The sequence below is a fragment of the Bos javanicus genome, chromosome 4 (assembly GCF_032452875.1).
Source record: "Bos javanicus breed banteng chromosome 4, ARS-OSU_banteng_1.0, whole genome shotgun sequence".
In the NCBI taxonomy this organism is placed as follows: Eukaryota; Metazoa; Chordata; class Mammalia; order Artiodactyla; family Bovidae; genus Bos; species Bos javanicus.
The window spans coordinates 78,742,005-78,754,938 of record NC_083871.1 but is presented as its reverse complement, the minus strand read 5'-3'; the positions used below and the strand labels follow the sequence as shown (position 1 = coordinate 78,754,938).

At 38.2% G+C, this 12,934-nt stretch overlaps 1 protein-coding gene across 1 annotated transcript; it reads right to left on the bottom strand.

Annotated features, from left to right (window-relative positions):
- Positions 1–2,201: 2,201 nt before the first annotated feature.
- Positions 2,202–12,880, bottom strand: PSMA2 (proteasome 20S subunit alpha 2). The gene is made up of 8 exons (XM_061414494.1): positions 12,777–12,880; positions 9,166–9,242; positions 8,476–8,608; positions 7,006–7,128; positions 6,180–6,261; positions 4,639–4,712; positions 3,116–3,173; positions 2,202–3,031 (listed from the first exon to the last, which is right to left on the bottom strand). Exons 1-8 carry the CDS (start codon positions 12,815–12,817, stop codon positions 2,915–2,917), a joined length of 705 nt encoding a protein of 234 aa, XP_061270478.1. The 5' UTR covers positions 12,818–12,880; the 3' UTR covers positions 2,202–2,914.
- Positions 12,881–12,934: the final 54 nt, after the last annotated feature.

The following is a 12,934-nucleotide window of genomic DNA, read 5'->3' as shown; positions in this document are numbered from 1 at the left end:
CATTCTTTCTCTCACCTTCTGGTTTAAGTCCTATCTGGGGCATGGAGGCTCATTAAGCCTACTAATTTTGCCTGGGCTTCTAAGATCTGACCAGGGAGGCCTTAGTGTCTCCTCTCCTTCGGGAGAACGGGAGGACGCCTGTGGCCTACGTAGGTGACGTAAATTCCTTATTTTCGAATTTTATTAGCTTTCCAAGTAAACCACGTTATTCAGCCTCTTTTCTCCACTGAATTTTCTCACTGAGTTATCCTTATTTAACCACTCTTTATATCTTTAATTCTATCGTATCCTGATCACTGAAGCCATCTCCCCTTCGAATTCCCTGGATCCACCGGGGCTGGACCCCGGCAGTTAACCTTTTGGAGTCCAGAAACGACCATAAAAGCCTACTGTTTTGAAATACAGGAGTACCTGATAGAGTACTTAAAAAGTGAAAAGTGATGAATGGTCAGGGACGCCTTTGATCAGGGTCAGTTGTCCAACTTTAAGCTCATGCTTAGGAAGCTATCATTTGGTAGCCAAATATTGCTGGTTCCATAAGGTCCTTTGGAGCAGAGTCATGGGAAGAGTATCAATTGAAGGACCTGTATGAAGTAATATGACATTAACACAGGACCACTGGACTGGTTTCAAGAAATTAGGATTCTAAACCAAAGGACTTACTAACTCTTCTTACATGTTCTCGGGCTTGTGTTTCTTTACAACAGGGACTCAGAGCTTGCCTACATTTGTAATAAGGACTGAGAGCAGGCATTTTCAGCCATGAACATAATTGAGCAATAGATGAAGAATCCTCTGATCATACTTATCAGCCCATCAGTGCCCAGTAAATTAGCAGTTGATAAAGATCCGTATTACTTTTCTTCCTGATCCCCCTTTCCTTTTGAACTCCCTCTGACCCCCACACATGTGAGTTTTAAATATGTCTACATTTCACTGCTAATAATTGTTTTGCAAAAACTTGAATTCACAGTTCAGTGAGGAACTAGAAAGAAAACAAGTGGAAGCAAATGTTCTAAGAGAAGATACAAAAAAAAAAGAACCAAAAATGGAAAGTGTACATGAGGAGCATTATGACACTTAAAATAAGATTTTAAAAGCTAGAATCCACAGGCTAGAAGACTGAAGAGTTTGGAAAAGTGTAGGGATGCATGCAATCGGTTTCTAGACCAAAAACTTTTGAGTTTCTCAAGAACTAGGACAAAAGGGAACAACTTGAGGTCAGTGAAGAGAACAAACTGAGAACCAAGGGAGAAGTGTTCATGGAGAAGCTTCAGTTGAACTGGGCTTTGGACTTAATGGGGCAAGAGGTGGAGATGAGACTCTGGACACAGATGTGCTTCAGCTCATTTTTCCTCCCTTTATTCCATACGATTTATTCTGTTAGCACTCCATAACAACCTCCATGTGCTTTTTGTCCTAAATAAAAATGCCTCTTCCCTTCTTTGAAGAATTTTGGCATTCCTCTGATTTCTTAATGTTGGACATTAGCGAGCCTAAGCAAATTCAACGGAGCTGAAACTAGCTGAAACTTAACCATTAACCTTGCCAGGCCTTTCACTTGCAGAATAGAGGTTAGTCCTGAGAAAACCCTCTGAGATAATTACCATGTGCAGTCACTCAGCCAGTCAAGGAGGAGAGGTGAGACCTAACTCCAAAACTATTCCTTTCGACCACTAAGTTCTCTTTTTAGCATGCTGGATTCATAATGTACTAAGAGCCAACAAGGGGAGGCTGTAATGTTAAATGAGGCTTAAGACAAACGTCTAGAAACAGGTCAAGCTGGCATCTCCCATCTCTCATCATAACACTCCTGGTACGCTAGGGGTTAATGGTGACAGTGGGGAGAACTGGGAAGCCTGACAAAAATACTCCAAGATAAGTCTCTTTCCTAAGAAGGCTAAACTTAACCAAATCTTCTGAGATCTTTTGAGCCACATTTAAGTCACAGAAATCCCCATCTCTTTGTTGGTAAGAACAATGACATTCATAAACTATGTTCTGTGAGCAAGACTAATGACAGGATTTCTCTCATCCTACGATGCCTTAAAAAACAAAGAAAGCTTTAAGTGCTATGCCTTCACATATAATGGAAACAGGGTTCTGATATTCCATGATTAGCTTGCTGTTGGAAGTCTTAATGTGCAGTGAAGGTTCTGACTACAGAGGTTACATGAATGAGGGAGAGACTTAAGCCGTAATTTTGACATTTAAGTATTAGTACTTTATTTCCAGCACTCACGTTCATCCTTGAGTTAGAAAGATCTAGTAGACTCTAGGGGGCTCTTCTGAAATACATTTACGTACTTGTGATGGAAAAATCAACAGGAACTAGCACACCGTTTTTTATGTATCTACATGGTACATCTCCTATAGGAGACTGTTCGGCTTAGCACTCTCGGCAGCTCCAGGGCAATCTCATAGAACATCCTAGGTTTCACTGATCCACACCTAATGGAGCCTGAAATACAGCTATGCTTCCTACCTTGCCTCAGAACCCATGAAAGTCTACAGATTCTCTCAGCTCCAAAAGCAGTGTTTACTGAAATCAGGATTTTGCTTTCCTGAAGCAGACAACATCTGACAGTAAAGAAGATGACAAGGTTTGACTTAACCCAAACTGTGTGAAGACTAAAGACCAATTTCACCATTCTGCTTTTCAATGTCATTTCCAGAAATCAACTGTGATGGAAAGCAGGAAATAACTATGTTAAAATTTACTAACTCCTAAAAAGCTGGAAGTTAATTTAAGAGTTTATTATGATTTATAAGTCTCATTTTAAAAACATCAGTCCATCAAACCATGTAGAAATAAGTATGCAAAAAGTCTGCAAAACAAAACATACTTTAAACATGTTTAAGTAGAGAAGTTATCTGAAATTCTGGATTTTCAGTCACTTCATTATTTGCATTATTATGCAATGGCAGCCAAATAATCCTTAACTTCAGTTGGGGTAAGCCTCCTAAATCCGGCTTCGTTGCAGATTCCAACTTCTATATTATCTTCTGTCATCTGCCCTTCAAAGCTTTCCTGATGAAGGAGAGGAAAAGGTCAATTTTCCAAACAGTTAATTATAAAATCACTACAAATCCAATCATTAGATATTGAACTAACCTTTAGGGTTAATATGGCTGTATGAATGGCATCTTCAAGTTCCAGATCTTCATTATATCTAAAGAATTTTTTTTAAGAAAAACAATGACTTATGGCACTATTAAGATGATTCATGACTAAGAAAACACAATGATAGCAACAACGTAAGATTTTTTAAACACCTAATAAGACACTCCTAAAAATATTAAGTTACAGATTAATTCTCCTAGTCTCCTCACTGAGCTGTCCCCAAAATAAGAAATTGACAATTATTGGGGGTGCATTCCTGACATCATGAAGAGTGTAACCCTAACACAAGTTTACTTAAGAAATTTCCTTAAGTATAACTATTTTAATATGATCAGTGTGTGGTGGCAATATTATAACAATTTACAAAAATAAAGCCGAGAAATCAAACCTTTAGTAAAGTTTCATAATGTTTCAAAGACTCACCAATAATACTTAAGAGGAAAAAGAAAGTACTTTAAGATCCTAAGATTATTTAAGCTTACCAAGTAATCCCAGGTCTAAGATTTTTAAGTAATCTTAGCATTAATATTGAGAATGTACTGAAAAGGTTCATTTGGTGGTTAAAATCAATTGCAGACTCCTCCCATCCAAAACATAGGACACTTTTTGGTGGGCTACAATAATGCTGAGTCTAGAATACAGCTGGAATTAAGTGCGGGCAGTCTGCTGTGCTGGGCAGGGGCAGATTTTTATGTATCATTCCACTTTTTATCAAGTACATACATCACATCTTTTTTTAATTTTGTTTTTTTAATTTATATCTGGCTGCACTGGGTCTTCGTAGCCGTGCGCGGGCTTTCTCTAGTTGAGGTGAGCAGCCACTACTCTCCTATTGAGGGGCACAGGCTCTAAGGCACACAGACTTCAGGAGTTGTAGCCCATGGGCTTAGTCGCTTTGCAGCATGTGGGATCCTCCCAGACCAGGGATCAAACCTGTGTCCCCTGCATTGGCAGGATTCTTAACCACCGGACCACCAGGGAAACCCCATATGTCACATCTTTAATCTATCATCGACACCAGGTATTTGGGTTCACTATATATATATGTGTGTATATATATATATATATATATTTTTTTGGGTAACTGTCAAAATGAAAATGATAGAGGAGCCTGCCAGACTATAGTCCACATGGCCTCAAAGAATCAGTCACGACTGAGTGACTGAGCACACATACCAACTGTTATCATTTAAACCATTTAAAAGTTTTCTTCCCAAATTTTTTACTCCAAATCCAATGGTCTTTTTTTTTGAGATGGTAGAAAAAAATGAAGTTAAAAAAATAAAAAACATTTAGGAAAACATGAGAATGTAGAAAGAGAAGTCCTTAAGAAATGAATATTACCACTTAATATGTTGAAGGCTGGGGAGCCCAAGTACAGACAAGTAAGTTTGTTCTATCAGTAGCTAGGCTAGAGTCATGCAACAAATTTGTGTATAGATTAATGATATTATTTACAGAGAGCTGAAGACCATAGAGTAAGTGTGGTAATGAATCTAGTTTTACAAATCTACCTTTTCTCAAGGAAAGTTTTCCCATTCACATAGTTCTTTCCCATTGCTGTGGCTTTCCAGGCAAAGTAAGCTCCCTAATCAGGACAGGAAGAGGGAAAAAAAACAAAAACACACATTTTAAATCATTAATATAATTATTTATGACTCTGACATTTATTTCTCAGTTCCGTAATTTGTCTCTAACTTCTAAGGTTTTCAGAATATTTATTGGAATGCAATAAGCTACGTCACAAAATAAATGAATGTGATAAAGAGGCATGAAGAAACTTTTGGAGGTACAGCATCTTGATTGTGTTGATGATTTTCTCAGGTATTTAATACATCAAAACCCCATCAAATAGGTATAATTTACTGTACAAAATTTATGTAAAAAAAAAGAAATGAGGTTAATTTAGAGCAAATAATCAAAAGTAATATTTTAACTTACTACAACTGAAAGGCTCTAAAAATCCTATCTGACTGAAAAACGGTGACCAGCTCTCCATCATCATTAGTGAACAAACTAAAAAGACACAGCTTTGCACTAAAAATTTTCAAAGGTGTGATATTTTGTAATCCAAAGTTACACGAAAACAGCTACATATATGACTCATCTACTGAAAAAGTACATATGCACACATATACAGAAATTGAAAGCAATGGACCATATTTTAAAAGAAAACAAGTGACTTTTAGCTATACATAGGGGGAAAGGGCAAAAGATGAAAGCTGGATTCCCATGATGGTGGCTCTTCTACTCTCAGGAAAGGAAGATTAAGAAGACTTGGCATTTAGCTTCAGAAGCTCAGATATGGGGTAACAGACACTGTCAAAGTTCCTCAAATACTTAATTTTTCTGATTTAATTAACAACCTAAATATTTTTGCTTTTTCAGATTACAAAGCTAGAGTATAGGATATGAGCTGAGTAAACCTGCCATTACCTAATGATCTATAAACTATGAAAGATCAGTTTCTAGTAGTGAATCTTTTCTTCCGGGTCTCCTCACAGCAAACATGAGTGACAGACGTGAGACACACGTGGAGGAGTGGTGCCTTCTCCAGACACCTGCCAACCCAGACACCAATCTTCTGCTTTATAGCAGACGACTCACTCATTTTGCAAAACATCAAAGTCATGACAGTAATATCAATATTTGTGCAGAAGAGTCACTTCAAGTCAACCCCAAGATTAAACTAATGGCAAAGGGCACTGCCCACTCCCAGAAAGGTTTTAACTGAATTTAAAATTAAAATTAGTTTTAATCATAATTTTTAAAAGAATTCCACAGATTTACAGAGATTTGGTAACTACTTCAACAAATCATTCTAAGCATGTGAAGTTAATCAGCATGCCAGAAGAACAGAGGGCAGAACCAAAGGAGGTTCCTTATCAGAAGATGAAGTTATCAACATTTTAAATGTACAAGTGAACATGTATTACTTCTAAAGCCCAAATGGAAGAGAAAATACTCTAATTTGTAAGGTTTTTATGGCTTCTATTTTTATTAGATATTCAAAGAGCACTTTAACAAACCCCTCAAGTACATCTATGGTACTTACAGATGGATCTGACTGAAATAAATATGGCCGTCCCTCATTCCAACCACAAATAAGTAAAGAAACTCCAAATGGGCGAACACCACTGAACAAAGAGAAATGAAAATTACTTGGCACCTTCATGGTGTTAAGTCAACTTAATGTAAGAAGTTATTAATACTCTCAAGCAAAGCAAGTTATCAGGTAACCGAATTAGACTTCTAAGTTCCTTAAAAAGCATTTAACATCTTTCTAAACAAATCAATTCAAAATGAATTTTCTTTATGGTACTGAGGAACAACAGTCAAATCATTTTGGTAAATAGACTGATACAAATATTGAGGTTACTAAGTGTGGGTAACACTTCATGTCCTAATAAAACAACAGATTTCACCAAATGCAGCTTTTCCACTGGTTTTACTTATCAGCAATTACCTCATCATTTTCACACCCAAACTCAAGAACACTGGAATTAAAATGAATACAGATGTGTCAGTTACTGCTTTCATCAAGTGCTTACAATCATTTCCAGCTACAAGATAAATCTGGAAGCAGCAATGACTGCCTGCCCATAAAGAAATGTTTTAATCACTGTCAAAAGGACTTTATCTAGAAGCTGCTGTCTGCTGTTACATGAACAGCAATAAAACATTCCCGCTTTCTCTTTAAGAAAATATTTCAGGTCCAGTTAAGATCAGAACTATTCATTCATAGTGGTTTTCTTCACTGATTAAGGAAATACAGGAATACTAAGTCCTCTTTTTTTTTTTTCTGAAATATGTCTACTTTTACAAAGATGATTTTTTTTCCCCTAATTTATGACACATTTCAAATAATAAAATCAACTTACCCTGACTGGGTGTATTCCTGCATCACGGAAGCTACTCTCTGGACCAGCTGAGCTGTGGGAATGGGTTCTTGGTAAACGAGATAGTACTGTTGAGCTAGTTTTCGAGCTCTGTGCACAAGTACCCTGAACAACAGAAAAGAAATAAGACTTAATTCAAATTCAGATGCTTTACCTCAAGACTCAGTCACATTCTACAGGCATACAACTATAGCACAAGTTTGACATGCATCTCTTTAATAGTAGCTCTCAACTATAAACCAGTCTTGTTCTTACATCCAATTACAGTTAACTTACAAGAAAATATCAGAGTGTCGCTGAAGAGCTAAACTACAGGAAATGGACAAGAATAAGACAAAAGGAAAACTATGGACTAAGGGTATCAATCAGTTTAACAGACACAGCTTTAGTGCACAGGAGAGCTTTATCTCCTGTCACAGCATCTTCAAGAGTATGCCCCTGTTACCCCAAGAGAAGGTACCTTAGCATTTTATATCTCACTCCAGGCAATACACTAATATGCACACGCATGAACACACATACACACGTGTTAAGGCATCTCACTTTGCCTCAATCGTGTCCACGGACTGAACCTCAAAAAGTACCATGAAACTGTTTATAATGTAAAAAATGTAAAATTTGTCAAAAGTATAACAATTAAATATATTGGCAAGACAAGCAGGATTTACCTCTACCTGCTCATGTGCTACTGATCTGAGCTCCACACATTATCCCTCTGAGCAAGACTCCTGCCATGTCTGTTGATCCTATGAGTGGTAGTGCACTGCAGCTTCCCCCCTGCAGCGGCAACAGGTTCCACTGCAGTGAAGCCCAAGCATATGTTGGTGAACCTAGTGCTGTTGCCGACTCATGAAAGTGAAATTTTGGCTCTACCTATCTTGTTCCACATAATCAATAACCAAGTAATAATAATCCTTTCAATTGTTAAATGACAAACATAGAAAACTGTCAATCTCTTTAAAGTTGCTGGTACCCTAATGGAACCAGATTACTCTCTTCCTGTGAATATTAAAGAAGAGACTACATAAACGTCTGGATCCTAACTGGCTGTCATAGTCTACAACTTCCAGTGGCCTTTTTGAGAATTTTGTCCTTTTGCTAAAAACAGAAACAAATACAGTGAAGTTAACTCTGGATAGTATGCTTTCTTTTGCTGTTTGGTAAACTTTTTAAAAATACAGTTTATTATAACATGTATTGCTGAGGCCTTGGATGGTAGAAAAGAACAGAGGTGACGGGGTAAGTACTGTATCCATCTCTTCTTTTAACAAGTGAATTCTTCACCTTCAAGTAACCCCTAGTCTGCCTCATACTGGCAACTAACTTAACTTCAGCTGCTGTTGTTCAACTAAGCAAAAAACAAGAAGGTAGGCGATTAAAGGAAAACATCCCTTGGTTTTTCTTCCCAAAGTATCGATTACAAGGCATTCATGTGATGTTTATACAAGATACCTGTAATCTGGGCCCATGCCACTATACACCAAACCTATGTGCTTGGTGATTGGTTCCACTTTGTGGACACTTCGCTCATCATACAGAATGGATTTCTGTTTCTTCTCAGTTGCCAAGACCACGCCATTTGCAGCTTAAAAAAAAGAAAAGCGACTTGAATGTTTAATCATTTAAACACTCTGTTTTAACAGTTTTCTAATTACAGAAGCATTTCAGCCAAACTCCTTTATTTTCTTATTTATAAAACCTTTTCTTCTGAGTTTCTACATTAGAATCACCAAAGGAATGGTAAATCAGCTTTCCCTCAATGGTCATCTGTATTGCACAAGAAATCCCTGAGTTAAAGGTATTATGCAACTTTTCCTAAAGTATTCTAGGACACCTTAGAGTACATAAGTTTTAAAATTATGGAATTCTGCCTACTTGGCCTACTGTTCTTGTAATTTGAAACATAAAAACCAATGATACATTTTTGTAAGGTATCCTTAAATTTTACAATTAACCTTTTCTAAGTTAAAAAATTTAATCATCTTCTTTGGCTTATTCTTTAAACATCAAAATACTGTAGATTAACAAAAGAACTGTTAAAAATTATGCTGCCACAACTATTTATTTTACATTAATGGCCTATTAATCCCCAAAGAGCATTACAACTAATAGGAATCTGAAGTGAACGAAGCATTTAATTACCTTTAATTCCCACTGAAGGAGCTCCTCCAGCTACAGCAGCCAAAGCATATTCTATCTGGACAAGTTTACCAGACGGGCTTAAAAACAAACAAAGGTATTGCTAAATTTCACATTCTCAAATATTTATTATAGGAGCATGTCTGACAAAAGGGCAGGCAAATAGGCCAAATCCACTAATCAAGCACCAAGGAATAGAAGGGCTTTGAAAATTTATCAGAAGTTATATAGAAACCAAATTTATTAGGTGATTTGAACATATTCATAATGAAACACTAATCTCTCTCCTTTGGTTGATATTTCTTGTCTGCCATTTAAAGCAGCATCATTATTCTTTCCTTTCACCACTCACCAATAGTTTTCTCATCTGTAAAATGGGGATAATAGTGTTACCTCGTTCAAAGGTTGTTGTGAAGATTAAATGATGCCTTTTGTTCCTGGCACAAAATTAGCACTAAGTAAACACCAAATAGTACTGTTATTAAGAACATGTATGTGTCTGTTAAATACCAAATAACAGCATATATTCCATGTGGGTGGAGTTTAACATTTTATAATGTAGACATGACCTAGATGTCAGTCACAACAAAATACAACAACAAAAAAACTATTTCAAGATGCTGTGAGCTGGTTATACTTAACATATCTGGTTCCATTGAGTTTGACAGTCAAATGCTAGGTCCAAACTGGCTTTTTAGGTCATATATTATTTCAGTCTAGTTGTTGAGTGTTAGAACAAATTACCATAAACATCACCAATCTTTCTATTTGATTGATAAAGTCTTTGAATGAAAATAATTTGTCCAAAGTGAGACACAAGCTAGGTCCACATATCCAGTCTACTACTGAAAAGATAATCTTCAGTTTCAGAAGGTCATTTGTTTCATCTTCATAAAATTATAGATACTGTCACTCAAGTCTCAACACAACCATGCCATCGCTCTCCAGAGAACATGACTACCCTTAGAATTCAAAAAACCCCTCTGACAAGACAATCCGTTTGCAATGCACTTCACCACTGTCTGGTGAACTCCTTCCAAGTCATTCTCCAATCCTTAGTAGAAGTGTCATTTTCTCAAGGAAAGCTGCCCTGACCACCCAGACTAGGCTGAATCCCACACCCTCACACCTAAGTGTCCCATGCTTCCTCTCTGGCTCAGAGTCATCACACTTGAATTATTTTGTAACATTCACAAAGTGTAAGCTCTGTTCAATCAATACACCAAGACATAACCTATGACCAGGTTCATCTGACTGACAGACAGACATCCATCCACACCTATTTAAGGAATAAACCTAGGGGCAGCAGTCTAAAGACTGTTAAATGACAAAATTAGCTGATTTGAGCAGTGCAATTCCAAAGCCCCAGGATCTCTATCAGGGATAACTGAAATAGCCCTCCAACTAGTCTTCTTATTTTCCACTCTTACTTCCATTCCCTGATCCGGAGTTACTTTTGTATCATAACATCTTCCATTTAAATCCTTTAATTTTTTTATTCACTTAACAATAAAAGCTCCTTACTCTGGCCTACAGGGCCCTGCAAGATTGGTCCAGACCCAGGATAACTCCCTGCTCACTATACTCTAACACATTGGACTTCTATCAATTCAGTCTCTCTCAACTTCAGCACTTTCAAACATGCTTTTCCCTGTCTGCAACTCTCCCTACCTCTAAATTTTCAAATAGTTGGCTCCCTTTCATCTTCCAGTCCCCCGGAACAACCCCCAAGCATTGGTCTTTCCTGACCACCCAATCTAAAGTTACATTCCTTCTTTCACCCTCTCTTAATAAAAATTCCTGAGTAAAGGAAAAATATTCTTCAGAGTGTATGAGTAGGCACCCGTTTGTTTACCCACTGACTGTCAATGAAGTGAAAGTTAAAAGTCGCTCAGTCCTGTCTGACTCTTCGCAACCCCATAGACTATATAGTCCATGGAATTCTCCAGGCCAGAATACTGGAGTAGGTAGCTTTTCCTTTCTCCAGGGGATCTTCCCAACCCAACCCAGTCTCCCGCATTGCAGGCAGATTCTTTACCAGCTGAGCCACAAGGGAAGCCCAAGAATACTGGAATGGGTAACCTATCCCTTCTCCAGCGAATCCTCCTGACCCAGGAATTGAACCGGGGGGTCTCCTGCGTTGCAGAAGGATTCTTTACCAGCTGAGCTATGAGGGAAGCCTACTGGTTGTCAATATCCCCAACTAAATGTTATCCTCAGGAACACCTTTTCATCCTATAGTATAGTCTCTTATCACGTCTACCATTAATAATTCTGATTACAACAGGCTAGAAACAATTTTTAAAATCCAAAACAGAATTGCACCATCATATTAAAAAAAAAAAAAGTGTGTTTAAACAAGGAAATTTACTATAGAAAGATTCAGTCCCTGATAACATATGGTTGCTTCATGTTTCAGCTAGGATTAGGATAACACTTTCTTAAAGGTCCAGGTTTTGTCTCCGAATACGAACAGTAGCGACCTGTCAAACTTTGTTTCCTGTCATTGTATATAAGATCTTTTTTTTAAAAGATAAATATTCTAGTATTTTAAGAAGACATTACACAGTAATGCAAAGTGTATTAATTTTGTCGTCAGAAAGAACCCAGTTTAAATATTAACCTATGACCAGGGAGGAGTTATTGAATTTGAGTTGTGGTCAGCTCATCTGTAAGATGTTTAGAAAACATGTATCACACAGGGTAGCCTACAGAGATGGAGTAAGCTCCACCCACACAGAAAGTACTCAACAAGTTAGATGCCGCCTGTCTTTAGCTGTCAGATAATATTTTTAATTAAATAGGCCATTACTGATCCGTAGGAAAATGGCAAAATTGAATCCTTCTCCCGTCAGTAAAGCCTTTGGTGACGGTTTTCTTACACCGGGAACGATGATAGTGCATCTCTGATTTATTTTGAAAAATATGCTTACATAAATATTCTAAAGTTTAAAAGCCTACAATCTTTCTTTAAATAAACATCTCCCCTTTCAAAAATAACAGCCCCAAAGCAAATACAGCCTATTTTGGAGCACACAAAGACAACGGGCTAGAAACATTACCACTTTCACTTTCAGTTCTTAAGCTTCCAGTAGGGGCACCGAAGAAATCGAAAGCGGGAAAAGGTTTCCAAAGACATCAGCGCCAAATGGAAGCTAAGACTAGAACTGAACTGTAAAGTTGGGTCTTTCCAAGAAAAAGGAACCCCACAGAGCTGACCAAGATTCCGACCTCCAGAAGCTCCTGAACCAGGCCTACTTGAGTCACGAAGGAAATCTTTTGAGTTCTGGACAGGAAACCTGGAAGCAGCTCATTCAAAATTGCCTTTTTCTCTAGTTCCAAAGCGAAAGAAAATCCCTGGGTGAGAGCCTCAACTTCCCACAGCGCCTAGATCTCCCAGGATACCCCGACTCGCGTTCCCACGGTCCCCAGGCACCAATGCTCCCCAGGCCGCGGGAAGGCCCCGCAAATGACTTGGCAAACTCGCATTTACACCCCCATTTCCTACTAGGCCCTCAGGAAGAGCCAAGTCAGAGACCAGGAAGGTAAAAACCTGGTCGGCAGAGCTCCTGCTACCTCGGTTACGTGGAAGACCTCGGGAGTCCCTTCCATACCTGAATGTAGTCAGCGAAAAGCTGTAACCACGCTCCGCCATCTTTACCCGAAGACCCAACGCACATCCGCGCACATGCGCACTGAGGCCAGTTTCGTTTCTTTTCCCCGCCCCGCGCGTTCCTTTCTAGATTTCTGATTGGAGGAAAGGCAGAGCCGC